The sequence below is a fragment of the Pseudonaja textilis genome, chromosome 1 (genome assembly GCF_049901715.1).
Source record: "Pseudonaja textilis isolate UNSWEBS1 chromosome 1, rPseTex1.2, whole genome shotgun sequence".
NCBI classification, from domain to species: domain Eukaryota; kingdom Metazoa; phylum Chordata; class Lepidosauria; order Squamata; family Elapidae; genus Pseudonaja; species Pseudonaja textilis.
The window spans coordinates 233,044,100-233,067,656 of NC_141990.1; the positions used below are offsets into that span (position 1 = coordinate 233,044,100).

Sequence of the window (23,557 nt, forward strand, 5' to 3'; positions counted from 1 at the left end):
TTTACAGATCCCTCACATCTCGGACATTAATTGTTTCAACTCCTACCCTCAAAACAATGCTATAGAGCACTGCACACCAGAACAACTAGACACATGAACAGTTTTTTCCCGAAAACCATCACTCTGCTTAAACAAATAATTCCCTCACACTGTCCAACTATTTACAAAGTCTGCACTACTATCACTATTAATCTTCTCATCACTCCTATCATCCATCCCCTCCCACTTGTGACTGTATGCCTGTAACTTTGTTGCTTGTATCCTTACGATTTATATGTTTTCTAGTATTATTTGATTGATTATTTGTACCCTATGACTATCATTAAGTGTTGTACCTTATGATTCTTGATGAATGTGTCTTTTCTTTTTCTGTATACTGAGAGCATATGCACCAAAGACAAATTCCTTGTGTGTCCAATCACACTTGGCCAATAAAGAATTCTAATTCTAATAAAGATTTGCAAATATATTTAGAACTGCAACCTCAAATTCATATAAACAGGCTATAGTGGCTATCATGATGTAGATTTATTCTTTTTCTGCTACAGTGATAGGATGGGAAATGGGCGGAACATTTCTCATTTCCTTTGCTTGTGAATACAGAGTTATAGTCTTCCGACATGAAACAGCTCTCATCATCCACAACCCCTTTGATATTAACCCTTTGCAGGAAGGTTTTTGTCCCTTTAATTTGGTGCAACATCAGAATCATATCACCCATAAGCAACTAAGTGGACTGTGGGTTCAACTTCAGTCCCAAAGCAGTGATGTCTAGAATTTATAATCCTGCTCTCTCCTTTGATTATTTAGATACCTGGGAAATATTGCTGCTATTTTGTATTTATGAACATTTTCTTTTGCACAAAGCTATCAATATTCCAAGAATATGCATTTCATTTCATGGGCCAAGCTTTAGACTGGATTGCAAAGAGGTAACATTTTAGAAGGACATTTCATCATAGGAATTAGTGAAACTAGTCTCTCCATCATACAGCTACAGCAATCTCTCACATGCTTTTGATAGCCTTTAAGTATTACAAATGTATTGACTCACACAGCTGGTTCCAGTGGCCAGCATTTGACATGTTGGTGCACAAGCAGCCCCATATTTGCTTCCTGAGGAGGCTGAACACGAAATGTAATTCTTGGGGGGGTTGCAGATTTCTGCAAAGAGAAATAAGACAAGCATAATGCGATATTTCTGTCATGTAGGGGAAAAGGATACTCTGGGAAAGAAAATGAGATCCATACCTAAGAGGTTCATTGGTTTGCCAATACAAGTCAGATTTCCATTAATGCAGTAGCTAGAAAAAGAAAAGGTATATTAAAATGCTCTTACAGATATTTAGATTCAAGAAGTTATACACAAAGTCTGAGCTGAATCATTTATGAGAAGCTATATAATTTTATTCTTGAACCAGTTTAGCGTTCAACAACCATGTTTCAACTGATGTGGAAAAATGTTAACAGAAAGGTGTCAACCGATGCTTACCACGTAGCTCCATCGATTATGGTGTATTGATCTGCCAGAATGATCTTTCTGCCTTTCAGATAGCAGGGACACTGAGATTTCTGGACACACTCATTTTTGTGGTTCAGGTAGGTTCCTTTTGGGCAATTGCAGCCATCAATAGGCACATCAGTGGGATGACATTCGATTTCTCTGCTGGAGAGGGACAGGCATGTCCGGTCGCAAGCTTCTGCATTGTAGCTGAATGTCTGATTTCCAGTACAAGACACAGCTGCAGACATAAACAGCACAATTAGCTTTGGATTGTCAGAACCTTTCAATGACCCTGCTTCTCTTTTCACAAGAAATCAGTAGTTACATATTTGGAAATTCAGTGATACAACATCTCCCCTTTACACCATGCTCAGATTATTATTTAATTACAGTTTACTAAATAAGCTCCGGTTTTCTGGGTTTGTACTACTGGTGAAAGGAGTGACATAATGTGTTAGCACACTATGTATACAAGCTCATTCATGGTGTAAACCTAGCTAGACTTCTGTTGGAAAAGGAGTTGGAGCATCCCAGAGAACCCTTGAATCCTGACAGTAGTTTTCTCAAATACCTGCTCAATGTGGACATGATAATACGAGAACAACAAATATGACTCTTGATTATATGAGAAGAGTGGCAAGATCCATTACTACTTAGATTATCAAGACTAGTTCAGCTACAGGTAGCCCTCAACTTACAACAGTTCATTTGGTGACCATTCGAAGACACTGGAAAAAGTGACTTATGATCATTTTTCAGACTTATGACCAACATTGCAACATCCCCATGGTCACGTGATTTACATTTGGATGCTTGACAACTGGTTCATATTTATGATGGTTGCAGTGTCCTTGAGGGTCATGTGATCATCTTTTGTGACTTTCTGACAAGCAAAGTCAATGGGGAATCCATTTAACAACCATGCTACTAATTTAACAACTGCAGTGATTCGCTTAACAAATATGGCAAGAAAAGTTGTAAAATGGGGCATAACTCTTTTAACAAATGTCTCACTTAGCAACATAAATTCAGGGCTAAATTGTGGTCATAAGCCAAGGACTACCTGTAAGTTTAGCACTCTATATTAAAACTATTTAGCGAAGTGGGGAATTCTTGCAGTTTAAGCTAATCTGGAGGCTACTTACTGCAGTTGTCGACTGTATTGCGCCAGTTCCAAAGAAATATTCCCTTTAATGCACATTCACGGGCATAGGAACCCAGAACAGAACAAATATATGGAAATGTCTCCTCATAGTTACAAGCTTGATATTGACATCTCTGAAAGCAAGTTGAACTTTATCAGTCACATCAGAAATCTTGAATGCTGGAGCACTAGAACTAGTTCAGATACATGTGTATATCACTGAAACATGCTAGTATAATTTATTTTGTTACTGAATAATGAAAACTGCCAGAGCAGTTCTATATCCTTATATAAGTCCTCATTTCACAGAGGAATACAGGCACAATACTTTGTATTCCAAAATGAAGAAGGTATTGAGTATGAAAATGAAACTATGTCTATGGGTTCTAATGGCACACTAAATGAAAGATTAGTTGAAATACTGCAAAATATTGACTTTCTTATAATTTAGATTAGAAGGCTCATTGTCGCATTTTGGTAATGTGAACCAGCTATTTTTTTTCCACATATTCTGAAAATACACAAATATTCAGAAGTTTAAAATGTTATTTTCTACCAAATTTTGCTGACTCAGTTTCCTAAAGGGCTAAACACCTAATTTTAAACACCCAGCAATGTATACCCACAGTTTTAAAAAACAGAATCGATAAAAGCAATAAAATATATTTGGAGAGTCTATTTGGGGAATAATTTATCAAGAGAATAAGGGAAATTTATAGTCTGGGCTACAAAGAATGAAGAATTGGAGAGCCTGGTATAGCAATATTTGGTGAGAACTCTGGCAAAACGCTGAAGGTAAGATAAATTGCCCACTTTGAACTATTTTTTGTTGGAATTTTACAGCTACAAGTCATGTAAGTATAACAAATGCTGAGCAGTTTCAGACAGAAATTGTGTATCAGTTCACATTATCTATCTTGAGTATAAACTCATCACCCTGTGGTACAAATTGAAGTAAGAAAAAAATGCATTGTTTCCTGAAGTGCTCTAGCAAATTTGGTAATTCTCTAGCCTGGATTACAAATTTGCCTTATTATCCACATGTCATAATATGATATTCCAGATTACAAAGAACAAGTCTTTTATGCTTCAATCCCAAACCCATTTATCTGGGAACATGCTAGTAGTCAATGGGGTCTTTTTCTGACTAAACATATTTTTTTATAAGAAAGGGAAAAGAGAAAAGATGAGAAACATTATTTGGATGAGTTGACGATCTTTAAAAAGCTGGCTTGGCCTTTGGAGAAAAAGAGGCCATTTATCACTAAAATGGTTTGGAATTTTACAGAAGCCATAAATCAGTTCAAAGACACTTTATAGTCGATGTCCAGTGGAATGGAGGGTTCTGTTCCATCTCTCAATGCTATTATTTATTGGACTACCCAGTGTAGTCAATTTCTTCCTTTCCAAGGCCTGCTTCTGCCTAATATTTGGGACTCTGGGTAACATCAGAAGCCACAGAAAATTGTTCGTATCCTAGCACGTAGGAGAAGAAGTAAGTCTGCATGGACCTGATGCAACTATATTTCTTCCCATTTATTTCCAGAGACATCTTTGATGGAATGGTATAGCTGTTATATGCTCTTCTTTAAAAGTGTTATTATTCCTACTATTCCTCTGTTCTGCCCTCTTGTCTAATTTATTTATATCCCACCTTTATTATTATTATAAATAACTTAAGGCAGCAAACATACATACATAATATGAACGAGCATACATAATATTCCTTCCTCCTCCTATTTCTCCCACAAAACAGCCCTTTGGGTCTGAGAGATTGTGACTGGACCAAAGTTACCCAGCTGACTTTCATGCCTAAGATGGGACTGGATGTCACGGTCTCTCGGTTTGTAGCCCGGGGCCTTGGTTCCTTAGATCTCTTAAAAATGTGTATGAATCAGATAAAGATTATTTAAGATAAATCTGGAAATACATAAAATTCAGAACTCTGTCATGCATACAGAACTCTGTCATACATTTCATAATCTAATGTCCAGCAGCTTTTCTCCTGAGAAGACAAAAATCCCTACCTTGACAAATGGATCAGGATTCACCACAGAATGACATTTCTGAAATAGTGTATTCATTTTTAAAACAGAACAGTAGGTCTCTGCACATATCTCTGGGGAAAAAAACAGGTATGAAACAAGTTCAGTGATACCAGAGATAATCTTAAAATGAAAATTTAAACCAACTTTGGAGACCATAGTTGAACTAGATTTGCAATTATTTCCCTGATTGAATTTCTATATATTCACTGCATATGCCAGTGAAAGTTATATTTTTATGTTTTTCTTAAAGATCCTAGAAGCCTAGCCAATTTTAATCTATTTTTAATTTTGAATATAAAATATCCATTCCCTAGTTAATTTCCCCACTTATACAGCATATTTTTTACTCAGCTATAAGCATGATGTACCCCTTTGCTTGATTATTGATGAAATTCAAAAGTTTATGTTTTTAAGTAGAATGGCAATGTTTAAATAATATATTATAACTGCTGCCATATTGCTCGCTGTTCTAGTGGCTAATAATCTCCTAAGACTTTAAAAAACAGTGTATATTTCTCCCATAACAACTCATCATCTGCAGACTAGAAATGCATGGTTGTATTTATATTGTATGATTGTGAGTTGGGAACTTACAGACAGCAGCTTCAAATAATAATTGCTCGGACTGTGCTAGCCAATACCTGGTATCTGAGAATGCAATCCAGCCAGAGATCATGTCATTGAAACTATTCAATACTCAAGTAATATATTATTAAAAGCTCCTTTCCAACCAAAATAATAATAATAATAATAATAGCCACAGCTATTATTGTGAAAAGAAAATTAATATCCTCTGGATACAATGAATATGAAGCAATTATTGAAAGGTGGCAACAATTATTAGAGGATTAAGGATATGTAAAATTTATTAAAGTTATTAAAGTTTTTACATAGATCAACTTGAAACATGTATTTTTAAAGTTAGACAGAAGAGATAAAAGAAAAAGTACAAGAAACAATACAATTAGAGAAAGAAGGGGAAAAAAAAGAAAATTAAAGAAGAGATTGCCAATCTTTTTTTGTGGTGGTTACAAACAGATTATCCCTCCCTTCTCTTTAAAATTATGCTAGGAAAATTCTTTTTACGATCAATGCTTTATTCAGTCACCAAATCCAGAAATCACTATTTTACACACACACACACACACACACACACACACACACACACACACACACACATTTTTAGCAAAAAAAGAAAAATCCATAAAAGGTTTCCAGACTTTTTATAAACTAGTGGTTGCTTCCCCCCAACCCCACCTGACCAAATCAATTCTATCATCTTCTTACATTGTGATTAAGGAGAAGGTTTTTTAAGGCATTTGTTATCCCAAATTCTGTTTATTATCTGTCAATTGAAATGAAAGAGCTTGGACCTGGGTGAAACAAAGGAAAGTGAAATGAAGGGAGGGAGGAAGGAAGGAAATTAGTTAGTTTTGGGATGAAATCTCTCAATTTTATGTTATTGTCCTTTATCAAAGCACACAGTAAAGAATCCAAGTACCTCTAAGAGTTTTAATACTGTGTAAAAATGTAAAAAATTGTACTATTTAACTTTTTTTTGCTTCTGTTTGTGTTTGTGTACCTTCAAGTAACTGCTGAATTCTGAAAATTGCCTGGATTAGTCCCTTATTTTGCTTGGCAAGATTTTTGGAAGTGGTTCTCCCTAGGGCTGAGACAGACTGCGTAGCCCAAGGTAACCAACAGATTTTGTGCCTGAGGGGGAATTAAAACTCACAGTCTCCTGATTTCTAGCTGGTGCCTTAACCACCACACCTCACTGGGTCTCACTGAATGTATATTGAAATACCACTATATAAGAGCCATGGTGACGCAGTGGTTAGACTGCAATACTGCAGGCTACTTCTGCAGACTGCCAGCAGTTTGGCAGTTCGAATTTCAGGTTCAAGGTTGACTCAGCCTTCCATCCTTCTGAGGTGGGTAAAATGACGACCCAAATTGTTGGGGGTAATATGCTGACTCTGTAAATCGCTTAGAGAGGGCTGTAAAGCATTGTAAAGTGGTATGTAAGTCTAAGTGCTATTGCTATATACTGTTCCATATATTTCAGAAAAGAAGACAGAAAGCAGCTTTGATGATAAAAAACTATGTATCATTCCTCCCCTACAAGTGGTTCAATCTTATGTAAGGCCAGAATAGGATAGCTGGATCTAAGTTCTTTTGAGTACAGCCATGAGGCTGTAGCTGCTTCTCATGAGGGAGAGATGATTTAGATCAGGAAAGATACAGAAGGAAAAGGCACCACACTGCTTCTCAAGCACCATTTTTCAAATCTTTTAAACAGAGCCATGAGATAACCAGAACGAAACAAACAAATAAATAACCATCAGATGGTGTTACTTCTAGACAAGAAGTCTTATTCATAAGCATTTCTCCTCTTCCCCAGAAGTGAAAACTTTTTTGGGGGGAATACTTCTATGACCTTCCTTGTGTATATTTATAATAATTCAAATCTTCTCCCATCTCCCATACCCACAAAGGACCAAAGACTTTACATACTATTCAGCTGACTCATAGCACAAGGATCTGTATCTCGCTCAATAGCAGGTGGACAGTTCCCAGATCTCCAAGAATCCACAAAAAGAGGAGCTGTTCCTTCAGTAATATCCATGCTGGTCATGAAATCATCTGTGGTTTCTCCATTGTAGTTACCACATAACCCTGGTGAAATGAGAAGGTAACAATGATAAAAAAAAAAGGGAAGCATTCCTTTTAGTTATATATAAAACATCCTTAGCAGAAGCAATCTCAGTTTTGCCTCAAGTGCTCATGACACTGGTTTTGTGATTACATAGGTTACAATTTAAATAGCCTTATGCTTTTGTTTTCTGTATAACAAAACATTTGTGTGGGGGTGTCTGTGTGTATGATTCTATTTTGTTCTATTGTCTCTGTTCGTCATCTCTCTCTCTCTCTTTCTCTCTCTCTCTCTGAATTGCTTAACTCATTCCTTAAATAAAAAATAAAATAAATATATCACTCTCAAAACAAGGAGACGGTGAAGAGAATCAGAATAATTCTTGATTAATAACTATGGACAATGCTTTCAACAATCTAGATTCCCCTGAAATATGGCACAGAAAATCCACCTGTACATTCATCTCAATATTATATGGCTTCCAGATTCAGTAAAGAAATCCCCATATGAATGGCTTGTTTCACAGATTTGGACCGATTTGAAAGAGGATAGTGGTGTTAACAATAAGGAGATCTATGTCCCACTCCCCGAAAAAATTCTTGGTAGAAAAGTTCATCTATTTGCATTAGTAGAAAATAAAACTTCTTTGATGTGGCGTTCAGAAAAGACTGAGCTGAAGTCTTCACTCCAGTCCGTGTTTCCAGTGGGAACATGGACTGTTCCTATTGGCTGATGCCATTTGACAGCCAGCTATAAAAGGGAGCTGTCAAACAGCATCAGCTGTTGTCCGCCAGCTGGCTGCCTTGTTCGCGTGGCAGCCGCGGCAACCCTTTATTGTTACAATAAAGTAAAAGCTGACGTTCGCTCCGTGTTTGCCTCAGGTTATTCCGCCACTCTACAACACTGGCGACGAGGGCGGGATACATACAAGAGGCAACTGGGCAAAGAATCGCTGAGAAAAGTCACTACAAAAAGAGCCGAAGTCACTACTGAGCTGTATGTCACTTTAAGAGCTTCTGTCACTATTCGCGAGCGTGAATTTCAACTTTTCTCGAAAGATCTGGCACCGCTAAGTTGAGATGACTTTGAACCCTGCATTCCCGCCTTTCAGACTGACAGCAGAAACATGGGAATCCTACAGAAACCAATTTGACTGTTTCCTAGATGCCATAGACCTTGCTGACATTTCCGACCATAGGAAAAAGTCCTACTTTTTAAGTTTTTGTGGAGCCACAGTGTTTGACACTGCTATGGCATTATTGGCTCCACGTTCAATTAAGACTGTTCCATGGGAAGAATTGCAGGAAATTCTTTCCAACCACTATTCCCCTAAGCCATCCCGAATTGCCAGGCATCATGCTTTTAGGAGATTCAGGCTGAGGGAGAGACTATTAGTGGGTACATGGCTCCCCTACGAACAGCTGCCTTGCATTGTGGGTTTAGAGACTATCTGGAAGACATGTTATTAGATCAACTAGTTTGTGGAGTCAGGGATTTAAGGCTACAAAGGCGTCTATTGGCTAAAGGGGATTTAACCCTTAAATTAGCAGTTGAAGAGTCTCAAGCTGCTGAACTATCAGCACTTTCAGCAGCAGAAATTCAGGGAAATCCAATTAGCCAGAGCAGCTCAGCCATCCATTATGATGAAGACTCCACAGAAGAAGGCTATGAAGAGGCTAATGATGTAAATTGCCTCAGGCAGCAAAAAAACAGTCAAAGGGAGAACAGGCCAAACCCCAATCTACCTCCATGGCTTCAGCCCATTTGTCTAAGCTGTGGGGGAAACCACCTCAGGGCATCCTGCAAGTTCAGGAATGCCATTTGTCTAAAATGCCAGAGGAAGGGTCATTTAGCCAGGATCTGTCAAGCAGGAAATACTTTCGCCCAAAAGCCTCAGACAACCCAACATTTCCAAAAACAAGTTGAAGACTGTTTTACCTGCTATCAAGCCAAGCTGACTAACAAAGGCTCTTACAAAATCAGTGTTTTTGTTTCTATAGAAGGGAAACCTTGCAGGATGGAGGTTGACACAGGTTCAGCACTGTCCATCATCTCATGGAGCACCTTGAAACAACTACTTCCCAGAATGGCTAAGAAGAAGCTTCACGGCTGCCAGTTAACCCTACGTGACTACCAAGGCAGAACCATCCCAGTCATCTGAAAAGGCAAGTTTTTTGTTCAATTTCAAAATTTTAAAGGTCATTTGCCTTTAGTAGTAGTGGATGGTGCCCTCCCTAGCCTGTTGGGGTTAGACTGGTTCCCTGCCCTTGGCCTCCGTATAAGTGGAATCCACTCTATTACAAATGCTGAAGTGGACACCTGTTTAATGACTATGCTGATGTGTTCAGCGAGGGGCTGGGCTGTTATTCAGGAACCCCAATATCTTGCAATGTGGACCCTCAGGCAGTACCAATCCGTTTAAAGCCTCGAAGGGTACCTTTTGCAATCCGCCCCAAATTAGACTTGGAGCTTGACAAATTAATTAAACAGGGTGTATTAGAGCCTGTGGACTTCGCAAAATGGGAAACCCCAATAGTGACACCCCTGAAGAAAGATGGTAGTGTAAGAATCTGCGCAGATTACAAGACGTCATTGAATAAATATTTACAAATCAGCGCTTATCCAGTCCCTGTTATCCAGCACTTACTACATTCTTTTGAGCCAGGAACCATTTTCATGAAATTAGACATGTCACAAATTAGGCCTATCAACAGTTCCCTGTTGATGACACAGCTGCTGAACTACAAACTATTGTAACGTACAGGGGCGCTTTCAAATTTAGGCGCCTCCAATTTGGCATAAGTGTGGCCCCAGGAATTTTCCAATCCTTAATGGAAAGACTTCTTCAAGGATTACCGGGCATAATTCTGTATTTTGATGACATTTTAATATCTGCCCCTGACAAGTCTCAGTTACTGCAAAGTGTCAGAGGAGTCCTCGGTTGTTTCAGAAAGCATGGTCTTAAGGTAAAGAAAGACAAGTGCACTATTGCCACCCCACAAGTAGAATTTTTGGGATAGAGAATTGACACCTCTGGTTTTCACCCAATCGAATCCAAAGTAAGGACTATTCACAAGGCACCCATGCCAACTAACAAAACTGAGCTCCAGGCCTTTTTAGGACTTAACTTTTACGCTTCATTTTTGCCACATAAAGCTTCTGTTGCAGAGCCTCTGCACAGACTCTTGGATAAGCAATCCCCCTGGCACTGGGCACCTAGGGAAGCCCATGCCTTCCATGCTGTCAAATCATTTCTTACATCCGATGCTGTCCTGATCCAATTTAATGAGCGTTTACCTTGAGTTTTAGCAGCAGATGCTTCTTTTGGCATAGGTGCTGTTTTAAGTCATAGACTGCCTAACGGTTCTGAGGCACCCATTGCCTTTTTCTCCAGAACTTTTCCCCCAGCTGAGTGCAACTACAGCCAAATTGACAAGGAGGCTTTGGCTGCAGTTGCTTCTGTCAAAAAATTCCATGAGTTTCTATATGGACACTATTTTGAGTTGATTACGCATCACAAGCCTCTGTTAGGCCTTCTGTCAGGTGAAAGACAAACTGCTCAGATTTTGTCTCCAAGGATGACCAGGTGGACCTTATTTATGGCTGCCTATTCCTATACACTGGTTCATCGACCTGGCAAGAGTCTATGCCACATTGATACTCTTAGTCGCTGCCCCCTGCCTGTTCCTGTGGAGGGTCCTGCACCAACTAATGCTGTTTTTCAGATCAACGATCTCAAACTTCCCATCACTGCCCTTGGTATTGCTGCCCACTCTGCCAGGGACAAGTTCTTGACTGGGTGGGAAGGGGGTGGCCGGCAATTCCTTATGCCCCCGAATTCATGCCTTTCAAAATTCACCAGCGAGAACTATCTTCTTTGCAAGGCTGTTTACTTTGGGGAACTAGGGTAGTTATCCCTTCCAAGTTGCAAGACTCAGTTTTAAAGGTCCTGCATGAAGGCCATCCCAGCATTGTCAGGATGAAGGCCCTAGCTTGCAGTTATGTATGGTGGCCAGGCATGGGATGCTCAGATTACAAGTTGGGTGAATTGCTCGTCAGCCATGCCAAGCTACCAGACCTGTTCCACCCACATCCACTCCAGGCAGATGGGAAGATTCCATGGCCCCTTGGTCCCGGGTGCATATTTGATCTGGCTGGCCCCGTTCATGGGCGTACATTCCTGGTGATGGTTGATTCTTTTTCTAAATGGGTAGAGCTGACCTTGATGACCACCACAACTTCAGAAGTTGTCACTAAGGCTCTATCAAGGATATTCGCTACCCATGGCCTCACTGACACCATCGTATCTGATAACAGCCCCCAGTTTACTTCCTGTGAGTTTGAGGCCTTCCTAGCCAACCTAGGAATAAGGCATGCACTTACAGCTCCTTTTCATCCTGCCAGTAATGGCCTGGCTGAAAGGGCAGTCAGATCAGTTAAGGAGGCCCTGGCAAGGTTTGGGCCCATAGATTGGCACTCTTGGCTCACTAAGTATCTCTTGACCCAGCACACAACTCCCTGTGCCACCACTAATAAGTCTCTGGCTGAACTTCTCATGGGTAGACATCTGAGGACCACCCTAGACAGACTCCATCCGCATTACTCCCCAGTCTCGCCCCTAGGGTCAAATAGCCAGGCAAGGGAGTTCACTGAGAATGACCAGGTCTATGCCCGGAACTATGCGGGACACCCTTTGTGGATGCCTGGGCAGATTGTGGCGGTAACCGGTCCTAAGTCTTACAGGGTCCAAGTGCAAGATGGGTGCACCTGGCGCCGCCATATCAATCAACTTAGAAGACATTGGAGTTCGTCTGTAGATGGCCCTCAAGATGTTCCTGCAACAGAGAAACCGCCGCACCCGAAGAAATTTCCCACGAATCTGACAGGAACGCAAGCCTACCTGTCCCTCACCCAGAGACACCTAAAGCTGAGATGCCAGCTTCGTCGGCACGAGAAGTTGCCCAACAAGCAGAAAAATTCCTTCCAGCAGCAGCTTCATCAGAACTTAGAAGATCTGGCCGCCTGTGCAAACGCCCGAGTTACCTGAAGGACTACGCATGCTCCGTTCTGGGGGAAAGGAGTGTGGCATTCAGAAAAGACTGAGCTGAAGTCTTCGCTCCAGTCCGTGTTTCCAGCGGGAACACGGATGGTTCCTATTGGCTGATGCCGTTTGACAGCCAGCCATAAAAGGGAGCTGTCAAATGGCATCAGCTGTTGTCTGCCAGCTGGCTGCCTTGTTAGCGCGGCAGCCGTGGCAACCCTTTATTGTTACAATAAAGTAAAAGCTGAAGTTGGCTCTGTGTTTGCCTCAGGTTATTCCGCCGCTCTACAACATTTGACAAGGGCTTCCAGCTTTCAAAAAGAGAAGTCAGCAGTCAAGGAAAGTGTTTACCTCGGGTTGTGCCTCTGAAATGGCGTCCAACTTTAATGTAAATTTGAAATACTGGATCAGTTTGAATTAATATCTCCAGCCCATAAGGAGTGTACATCTGGATGTGAGTTGATGATTGTCTGAAGATGGTGATGTCCCCTAAAATACAATAGATTAAATAACCAAATCATATTGAGTGCATTTTATCTATTTAAATCATGATTTAAACTGAACATAAAACCTTTTTGCAAACTTTGCTTTTAGCCTTTGTTTATTTAAATATGCTTCCCACCTAGCTGGAATATAATACATCTTAATACAATTAACAGAAAATACAGTATATACAGGTAATATCCACATTGTTGACAAAACTATCAAGATATTGAATGTTTGTTCTATATTCACCCTTCTCTTACCTGATGTGTAAGGTAACCATTTAAGTTCATTCTCATCATTGAACACTTCATTCTTGGAAATCACAATTTTCTCCTGTGCATAAAACAGAATCCTAATTAGAAATCAGGGTTGGCGCTAGGACCAGTAAAATATTGAACTTTTTTCTGTGGCTAGATTTAGAATATAAAATATATGTAACTAAAATAGCCTTCTTCAAACCAAATCCATCAAGTTTCATGTCTTTTCAGTATTTGCACCTAAAACCTTTGCAATTTTGTGAAAGAATTACAACATCTCATGATATTTCAGAGAAAATGCTAAAATCTTGTGAGATTGAGTGACTACACCGGGGACTCTGCAAACCAATTTTGAGAACTACTCAAATGTTATTTACATAATAAAGTCATTGGTTAAACAAACAAAGCTTTGCATAATGTGCAAACCAGGTCAATGCTTCAAAGAATTTTTCATATCATTATTTTTGCTTCCAGGCACATATATTTCTTTTACCTTTCACTCTGTTCTGCACTCTGTCTATTTGTATCTGAAAAACATTATCCACCGCTAAGTAGATTGAATGTCAACGGGGCGGATAATGTTCCTATGTTATAATGGCTACATATTTGTACATTCTCAGATGAAATATTATCGGTGGGTTGGATACTTACTTTTTCTGAGATATAAATGATAGCTGCCAAGGATGTCTCTGAATGGGAAAAGCCAGACTTTTCGTATACAGCCATTAAAGTTCCATTGTGTGGTAACATGGAGCTCTAGAAGAGAAAGAAATGCAATGTTTGCAGAAAGGGAAAAACACACACCTCCTTTCACTTCTTTTCTATCACTACTCTACCAGCTTTATAAGTTGTGTTAAATGTTTGCATTTTATAAAACCATGCAGTGTTTTACAGAAGCAACCCATATATTCATGCTCAGGATGGAGCTACTGTGCAGGAGATCCTGGCTCACTGGACTAATTATATTTGTGAACACATTTGTTTCATTCATATTTTAGGTACCTTCAAGCTCTATTCTGAATGATTGATTGCAGGACAGGACAGCAACTTGATGGAAACACAGTTGAAGAATTTAAGTATAATATAAATGTGTTTAAATCACCACAAAGAGATGGGCAGCATCCTGGGTTATCGAAATGATTCATTGATGATTTGATTTAACTTTTTTTTTTTTTAGAAAGGTTAGACAATAGGCAACAAGAAAGATGACTAGAGGTCAATGTTGCCCCTGCCTTCAAAAGTTAGAATAAAAAATACATGGGTCAAGACCAGTCAGACTAACATTGATAGCTAGAGAGAGAGTTTCACTTTTTAAGAAAGCTGCATTGGCAGATATTAGTAAAAATGTTATTTGGCCCTTTAATAGCCATATTGCAATGAGAATAGAGAGCTAATCTGGTCTAGTGGTTAAGACACCAGACTAGAAACTGGGAGTGTGAATTCTTTTTCTTTCCTTAGGCATAAAGCCAACTGAGTGATCTTGGGCCAGTCAGTCTCTCTCAGCCTTAGGAAGTACCCAATAGCAAACCTCTTCAAAAAAACTACAGGGACTTGTCCAGGTAGTCACCAAGAATCAAGTCTGACTTGAAGGCATGCAAACACACAAAAAAACAAAATGGAAATAATAATGGCTAATTCTCCTATGAAGTTTTTGCCTCTTTGTGTAGTGAGATTTGCAAATCGGTTATACAAATAAAACAATATTTACTAAAAGCTTTATATGTAATTATATGTGCACACAGAATTTGATGGCCCTATAACCAGTTAATATGGCAGTTTTATTCTGCAAAAGTAAATACTGAAAGCAGATTAAGATTTCAGTATGCAGTCCTATACCTACTTAGCTTGAAATAAACAAGTGACATCAGTGAGCATATATTTGAATAGTTAAGAACAGAGTGGCACTCTTAGTTTGTATAAGGCATAAAACAAGAAGCTAGAAGATAACAAAGAACACACTAGCTATCTAAAAAGGTTATAAAACTAGGCTATAGAAGTAGCTAAGAAATGCATTTAAGAAAAGCCAGAAGAGACTGTGCAAAAGCTAGTAAACTTTCAATGATGGGTGAAAAATGATAGTTTGACTGAACTCATAAAAGTATAGAAGAAAATGACAGGGAAAAGAACAAGGGATTCAAGAATACCTGAAAAGCTATGAGAAGATTCCAACCTCTCATATCATAAGGTGCTTGAAAAAGTGTTAGTGATAGTGAAATTGAGGGGAAAAAAGATGGAAAGAATATATGGAAGGAAGCTTGTATAAAAAGGCCAAGTCAGATTACATTGTCTTTTGAGAAAGAGAAAAGGAGAAGAAGGGAAGAACCAATGGTGGTTGAGGAGGACATCAAATAGCCTTTAAAACAATCAATAAAGAGGAGCCTTCAGGGAAATCGCTATAGAGATTTTAAAGGGGGATGGCATGGAAACAATAAAGAATATGGCAAGCATATGGAAAAATAGCATGGTCCAAAGACTGGAAAATGTCTCTCTACATCCTTAAAAAGAGAATCTTAAAGGAATGTTCTAATTAAAGGACCATAATCTTAATATCACATACCAAGAAGATATTTCTGAAAATGTTAAGAGATGGATAAAATTAAAGAGAGTAGCAACTGAACAAGGGTTTTAATATGTAAAATACCTTCAAAAGGATATAGGTGCAGACACCATGAAACCTGTATGGTTTAGAGTCGAAAGTGGTGACAAAAGAGCCTCCTTCCAAAGAACATGTGCCGGGGCATGGTTGTTCTGTACAGGTCCATTGGCCCATTGTACATTTACTGGGGGAAAGAAATATACAGGTCAGCTACTAACCAAGAAGTTCTGATTGTATCAAAATCCCCTCTTCCTGCAACAATATTTTGAAATTAATAAGCCTTAAGCAAGAATTGTTATGAAAAAGCAAATAAGCATCTAAAGACAAGAACAATTAATGTCATATTTTGATCTATGTATATATCTAGCCTTATTCAGCCATTTTTAAACAAATATGTAAGCAATATGGAGTAGCTCCTTTGGCATTATGCAGATGACATCAAAGTATCCTCAACTTTACCTGTCCAGCATTACCGTCTGTTAGCCTAAGTGCTCTTTAGAGAAGTTTACATACAAATTCCTGGGAGAGAATATTATAAATTTAGGGATGGGTGGAGTAGATAAAGTTTATAACGTACAAAATATAATACCGTTATATGCAAACTGAGTTAAGAATTACCAATCAAACTTCTAGATTTCCCAAAGTACTATCTGAGATCATCAGTACACCTATGTATACCTTCCTTTGAGCCTCCCAGATTCTTCACCTCAATTGATACTTTAATTTAAATATTATTTTATTTTTAAAATAAATAGGTGCTGGCAAGTGGCAGAAATGGCAGAAAGGACCAACTTGAAAAGTCGTTTACTTTTGGATGATTGTACTGGAGATTTTGGATGATTGTACTGGAGATTTTGGATGATTGTACTGGAGATTTTAGATGATTGTACAAAGTTGTTTACTTTTGGATGATTGTACTATTATTTATCTCTTCCAAATAACCATCCTTTTTTTCCCTGTTGTGATGTACCCCAAAATACCTGTGTCACCAAATAGCATGGAATTAGGTCAAGAATTACCACATAGTTTTGAAACATAGTTACTATTGCCTCAATATATGTTATGTAGTCTTACACTGACAGAATAACTTCAGTTCATAAGCAAAACTATAAGCATTTCTACTTTGAGTGTACTGTATACTCCTTCAGAGCAGATTATCAGAGGTCATGGACAATTACAGGAAGAAGGGAACATCAACTGAAATCCTTTCTATTGATGAAATATCTCAATATTAAACATTTATTTGGGAGATGTTTATACCAGTCAGACCTAGGTCTCTGGAGAAGGTCTAATGATGGGAAATGTGGAAGGAAATAGGATGTCAAGCAGCAAGGTAGATTCACCCAGTTTTTTTGTTAATGTGGTGCTGTTAGAAGAGCTGAAAGACCAAATTAGGGACAGATTTTCACAGAGTAAATAAATCTATGTGGTCACTAAGAGTCTATAATAATTTGATGGCATTATCTATCTAGCAATCAATTAATCAATCAATCACACCAGTGGGAGAAAATTTCTATCTATTATCATTTGTTAACTGAAATTGTTCAATAAACAATATTAATTGTGTCAATAATTAATATTAAAAACTGTGGGAGATGTAGTTTTATCAGCCATGAAAAGTAAGTTAATCATGGACGCTGATGCTGATATATCATTTACAAAATATTCAGACTTACAGATTGATCTCCTCGTGCTTGAAATTTATTAATTCTTTTCTTATAATTATAAAATACTAGCCTCACTTGGTATAACATAAATGCCATTACTGAAATATCAATTCTAGGTCTTGTAACAGTTCTCACCAGATTCTGCAAGTTGCTTTAATGACATCATGAGGAGCAAATATTTTCCCCTTCCATGTGCATGGACACTCTTCGATAGGAATACATATTTGGTTTTGGGAAATGTCATTCAAAACAGTGCCTGATAACAAAGGAAAACATAAGAACAAATGAAACAGTTTAATTAATCTTGACCACACAAAGCTTGAGGTTTGGCAATAAAATGATTGCTCTGGCATAAATTCAAGAAGGGATCCATTCACTTAACTATCAATATCATACTCAAGTTCCAGTTATTCTACTCAGTCTGAATCTTGAATCAGCTTAGATGTGCATCTCTCTCTGAGCACCAAGAAAGCCTTTTTACATAGGAAATCGTGAAGTAAAGCATTTCTGTCTCAAAGTACATAAAGCATCATGTAGTGAAAGGATCACTTAACCAACTCTGTTTTCCCTAAGGGAAAATGACAAACGCTATTGCTGTTATTTGTGACTATACTAATTTTGAGAATCAATATCCAAATTCTGATTCAAGGGAAGGACAGGTACTCCTCGACTTACAACAGTTCATTTAGTGACCATTCAATGTTACAACGCCATTGAAAAAAGTGAGACCATTTTTCATGCTTACGAACATTGTAGCAGCCCTGAGGTCATGTGATCAAAATTCGGACACTTGGCAGCAGGTTCATATTTATGATGGCTGCAGGGTCCTGGGTTCATGTGATCATCTTCTGCAACCTTCTAAAAAGTCAATGGAGAAGCCAACTGTGCCACTAACTTAACAACTGCAGTGATTCACTTAACAACTGGGGAAAGAAAGGTTGTAAAATGGGACAAAATTCACTCAACAAATGCCTCACTTAACAACAGAAAGTTTGGGCTCAATTCTGGTCATAGGTCAAAGATTACCTATATTCTTCACATATAATGGGATCTTATGCATTGCTTCTGTTCTGCTGTAGCTCTTTGGCCATGCAGTTGATTCAAAGTACTCTAAACCCAATCTGTCTAAATCCAACTGTCTCACTTAGCAACAGAAATTTTCAGCTCAATGTTGGGCCTAAATGGAGGACTGTATTATTAAAATATCCATTACAAACAAATTCAGGGATACAACATGAAATTATCTCTTGAAAGAGAGAGAGAGAGAGAGATCTATTACTATAAATGGATACAAATATAGCTCTTGCTAAAATCTCTGCTACAACAGTATTAAACAATTAGCAACTTAAATATATTCATACCAAGATGATTCTACATATTATCTTTATTTACCTTCTGGACAGAAGCAGCCATATGTACAGTAGCTGGAACAACTGTGTTCAGGATTGGAACAAGTCTTGAGACATGGAGAACCACATTCTTTATACTGTTGATTACCTGGACATTTTCCCAGAGCTACAAAATAAAATAATTTAAAAGATTTCCTGAATAAAATAAAACACTAGGTTTACAATGCAATTTTGAGATTAATCCACCTCACTTTTAAAATATCAACTAACTCCATCCAATAATATTAATTATATTTTCCCCTACTCACGGAAAACTAAGACTTAATGGGCATTAAAATAAATACAATGCTCACTGTGTATTTTATTAATTTAGAATTTACTATTATTTAAGATTCAATAGAAAATGTTTTAGCATTAAGTTTTTTTCTATCCTCAGATAGAAAATCCTGAATTGGATCCAACATCATTTCTTAGTCTGATCTTTATTTTGATGGCTTCTATCTTCTGATCAAATTTGGTTCAATTTCTGTTCAGGTTTCCCCCAAAATATCTTACTGATAGATATGCAGAATCCCAATTCTCTTTATGTAATTTCTTCCCAACATTCCACTGGATTGGGCGGGGTGGGGAATGGCATGTTTTGTTCTTTACTTATATTAGGAGTGGCCAACCTGCAACTCACAGGCTTAATACAGCACTAGAACCATTCTAATTAACTAAGTCATAAGGGATTTGTTAATATTTCAATGTGTTATATATAATACTTGGCTACAGTTAATAAGGAGAAAAGTTTCCAAATAGTGAAACAGGAGACCCTACTCTCTGGGAAAACATTTATAGGAAAACTTCCCAAAATCCTAGGTTTGAGGAATCCACATATACCCTTGTGAGTTTGTATATGCATAATAATAATCAATGTGTGAAATGTATTAAATTTCTGAAAGCAACGCATCTACTAATTAACTTAGTAGATGTCACAAGAATGACACAACTGCCCAAGATCATTCCAGCTCTTTTAAATCTAACCCAAAGGATTGCATATCACTGAGTTGCATGCATTATGATTCATAATACAGTTGTATCTACAATTTGTTTTTCTGGACTCTAGGCTGTTTTAAATATAAAAATTGGCTTGATTTAGATTTATACTTTGTTAGTAAATCCAGGCAATAGCCATTTGTTGAGTTTGATACAGCTATCAAGACACACTGATAGGAGTTGGCAGTGATAAAAAGAAATACAGCAAAAGGTAAGAAGCAATCAAAGGCAAAACCATTCAAAAATAACCACCAAGAGAGTATGCAACTATAAGGAGCAGCAGCAGAAGAAGAACCATGAACAGGGACTCCTCTCTTCACTCGTGTTTCTTTTCTTAATACAAATCATCATTGGAGTGATATTTGCAAAGAAAGCACACTTTCAAAGTGTTGATGCTAAAACATATTACCCTGCATGGATAATTAGAGATATATATGACTGAACATACAGCAGAAATCTTTGGTCCTCCAGTTGGTCACCTCTTGATGAGACATGGAACACTGCCGTGAGTATTCTGAAAGAGTAGCACAAGTACAATCGGTGTGTCCTGGATTGCTGCAGACTTGCATATCCAGTTGGCAACGGATAACAAACTCTTTTTTGGAAATATTGCAAGATGGTGACACAAGGCGTAACAGTTGGAAGCAAAGTGGGGCCTAAGATGAAAATGAACAAACATATAGTCTCAATCAAGTGACACACGTTGTCAATTTTGAAGACTACCACTACCACTTTTCAAGAATATCCCACCAAACTACAAATATTCAGTAGTACTATAGGCTCAATGGTTCAAGCTAGACAGATTGTCACTCTTGGCTCACAGATTGTTCCTGGTCTTGTTCTGCTGACTAGTCATAGAATATGGAAAATGAGATTTTCCCTTTGATATCAGCAAGAGGAGTCAAAATCATAGCATAAATTCAAAGCAAGAATATTTATGGGGTCCTTGTTACTCTCTGAGTTTGGTGGTTTTCTTGCAGATGTTTCATTACCAAACTAGGTTGTCTACAAGAAAATCACCAAACTCAGAGAGGACCAAGTTCCCTCCTGTTCAATCCCAAGCTACAAATATTCGTTTTTATTGGTAAGAATATTTTTTTCTGATTCCTTGTGTTGGGAGGAAAAGGGAAGCCTCCTGCTTAAACTAGAGCAGGACAAGATGGAGTAAAAGAAGATAATGGATGGAAAGCAACATTAATTGAAAAATTCTTTCATTAGAAAAATGGTAAATTAAAAAAAGACACAGTTTCCCTCAATCCCTTTCAGACAGATGTTCTTGCTTCTTCAGATCTGTAATATAGCAATAGCAATAGCATTTAGACTTATATACCATTTCACTGTGCTTTACAGCCCTCTCTAAGGTTTACAGAGCCAGCATATTACCCCCAACAATCTGGGTCCTCATCTTACCCACCCCAGAAGGATGGAAGTCTGAGTCAACCTTGAGCCTGGTGAGATTTGAACTGCCAAATTGCAGGCAGCTGGCAGGCAGCAGAAGTAGTCTGCAGTACTGCATTCTAATCACTGCACCACTTCGGCTCTTAATATTTCTTTATCACACTCTTTTCCTAAGGGAATTTAAATATAACAGAATAATAACATAGTGCTTACGTATTTCTTTTGAGGAATGGTAGGAGTCATCATCCCTTCAAAAGGACAGATCTCTGCAGGATCATCAATTTTATGTAAACTTGCATATTTATATGAATCCAGAAGAATACCTGTTAATTGAGATACACATGTTACTGAATGCAGTCGAAATGAGTCTTAAATAATTCTTCAGTCAGCATGGCTGGCTGGAGAATTCTGGCAGCTGAAGTTCATACCTCTTCAAGTTGCCAAGATTGAAAAAAATATTGCTCTAGAGAAAAAATGATCTTTTGAAACATGTTTGGGCTTGGGCAAAGCACGGCCATTTCAGTCTTTTCCATCCCACTTTTTGCATTCTGTATCCCCCGCTCTCAATATGCCCAATACCTGTAAAATCCAAATCAGTTACTATTAAGTCATTAGTTTTACAGTCCAAGATGAACATGATCAATCCAGCTGAGCATTTCAAGTCCTGGATCATACAAGCCCTCTTCCTATAACCATTTGAAGTTACAATGGCACTGAAAAAAGGTGACTTATGATGGTTTTTCACATGAGTGTTGCAATATCCTCATGGTAATGTGATCAAAATGTGAGTGATTGGCAACTGGCAGATATTTATGATGGTTGCATTGTCCCAAGGCCATATGATCGTCTTTTGCCACTTTCTGACAAGTCAACGGGGAAGCCAGATTCACTTAACAACTATGTTACAGCTGTAGAGATTCACTTAACAACTGTGGCAAGAAATCTCATGAAATGGGGCAAACCTCACTTGACAACTGTCTTGCTAAGCAACAGAAATTTTGGGGTCAATAGTGATTGTAAGTTAAAGACTACTTGTATTTAATATGGAACTCCTTCCCTCACCTTCCTTCCTGAAAAAGACCCTGAGCAGGACCTATAAATTTAAAAAAAGTCTAGAAATCATGTCATTATCTTTAGTATCACTATCTGGATAGTTTTCTCTAAGTAAAAAAATTCAGTAATTTCTTTTCTTTTATAAAAAGTTTTCAGAAATACTTTTCTAAAATGTCTTGTATAGACAGAATATTACACTTCTCCTTTGTGAGTTGCACTGGTTGTCAGTTTGCTTCCAGGTGTGACTTAAAGCGCTAGTTGTCACCTGGACAACTTGATATGGCTTAGGGCCTGATTACTTGGGGGATGTCCCATGGCACCTATGTGGCTGATTTGTTCTGGCAGGATTGGAATGCTCCCGTTCCTTCAACTAAGCAATGCCAACAATGGAGACCCCAGAAGTGAATCTGCCTTCTGGAATGAGGTCCAATCCAAGATCCAAATAGCCCCACCCTGCTGGTGTTTTGAAGACCTGAAGATCTGACTCTTCAGCTTTGGTGGGAATGTCTGGAACCTCCTTTCAATTTAGATTGTTTGATTTTATTTTCACCTGGTTTGTTCTCTTGCCTTTGCTATCTTCTTCTTTGTTTGTTTGTTTGTTTGCCATGTTCTTCATATTTTCATTGATAAGAGTCCCTAGAAGTCAGGTGGCATTTATATTTAATAAATAATGATAATAATAATCATAATCATACCTTCACTCAGAAACTCATTCAACTCTTGCCCATCAAAATTTCCACACAGTCCACATGTCTTTGCCATATATTTCTGTTCAATTAAAACCTTAAAAAGGGAGGAAAGAAAACCAATTAGAAAACAACCATGCATGACCTCTTGCCCATGTTGTATGTTCTCCTCTCAGCTATAAATTATAAAATTTATAGAGCAAAACCATTTTGATCAATGGAATGTACCTCAGAGCCAATCCAGACAGCAACATGCCTATTACAATGTTTGTTAACCAAATCATGGGCTGCAGTCCAGGTCAGCCTGACCTATGCTGCAATATTAATAGTGAGACACACCACAATTAGCAGAAAAAAATCTAAGAAGCTGTCCTGCTCTGGCACCCTAAATGATTAACAGATTTATGCCACAGTAAACCTGCTGATCTACAAGGCATCACATATGACTTCTGTTTGTTCTTGCTTTGACAACCTAGTACGGCTCCTCCTCTGGAATTTTTTCATCAAGTGTTCTTTCCCAACCATAATTTTTTTTTTCCCCAAGAGGAAACAGATGGTCACTTACCTTGCATTATTGCCTTGCATTATTGCTTGAACATATTCCATCTGTTCCTTCAGATTAGATGTTGTCATT

The 23,557-nt window shown here is 38.1% G+C and overlaps 1 protein-coding gene across 1 annotated transcript in view; it reads right to left on the reverse strand.

Moving 5' to 3' along the window:
* MUC6 (mucin 6, oligomeric mucus/gel-forming) overlaps positions 1–23,557 on the reverse strand; it is a 51,817-nt gene that overhangs the window by 13,634 nt on the left and 14,626 nt on the right. Inside the window, exons 6-20 of the mRNA XM_087928965.1 lie at positions 22,933–23,020; positions 21,398–21,507; positions 20,235–20,442; positions 18,792–18,914; positions 17,535–17,655; positions 15,778–15,916; positions 13,788–13,892; positions 13,140–13,212; positions 12,745–12,882; positions 7,214–7,375; positions 4,676–4,767; positions 2,650–2,782; positions 1,493–1,742; positions 1,252–1,304; positions 1,055–1,164 (exon numbers count right to left, since the gene is read on the reverse strand). Coding sequence (XP_087785091.1) covers positions 1,055–1,164; positions 1,252–1,304; positions 1,493–1,742; positions 2,650–2,782; positions 4,676–4,767; positions 7,214–7,375; positions 12,745–12,882; positions 13,140–13,212; positions 13,788–13,892; positions 15,778–15,916; positions 17,535–17,655; positions 18,792–18,914; positions 20,235–20,442; positions 21,398–21,507; positions 22,933–23,020 — 1,905 coding nt within the window. The remainder of the gene's footprint in view (positions 1–1,054; positions 1,165–1,251; positions 1,305–1,492; positions 1,743–2,649; positions 2,783–4,675; positions 4,768–7,213; positions 7,376–12,744; positions 12,883–13,139; positions 13,213–13,787; positions 13,893–15,777; positions 15,917–17,534; positions 17,656–18,791; positions 18,915–20,234; positions 20,443–21,397; positions 21,508–22,932; positions 23,021–23,557) is intronic.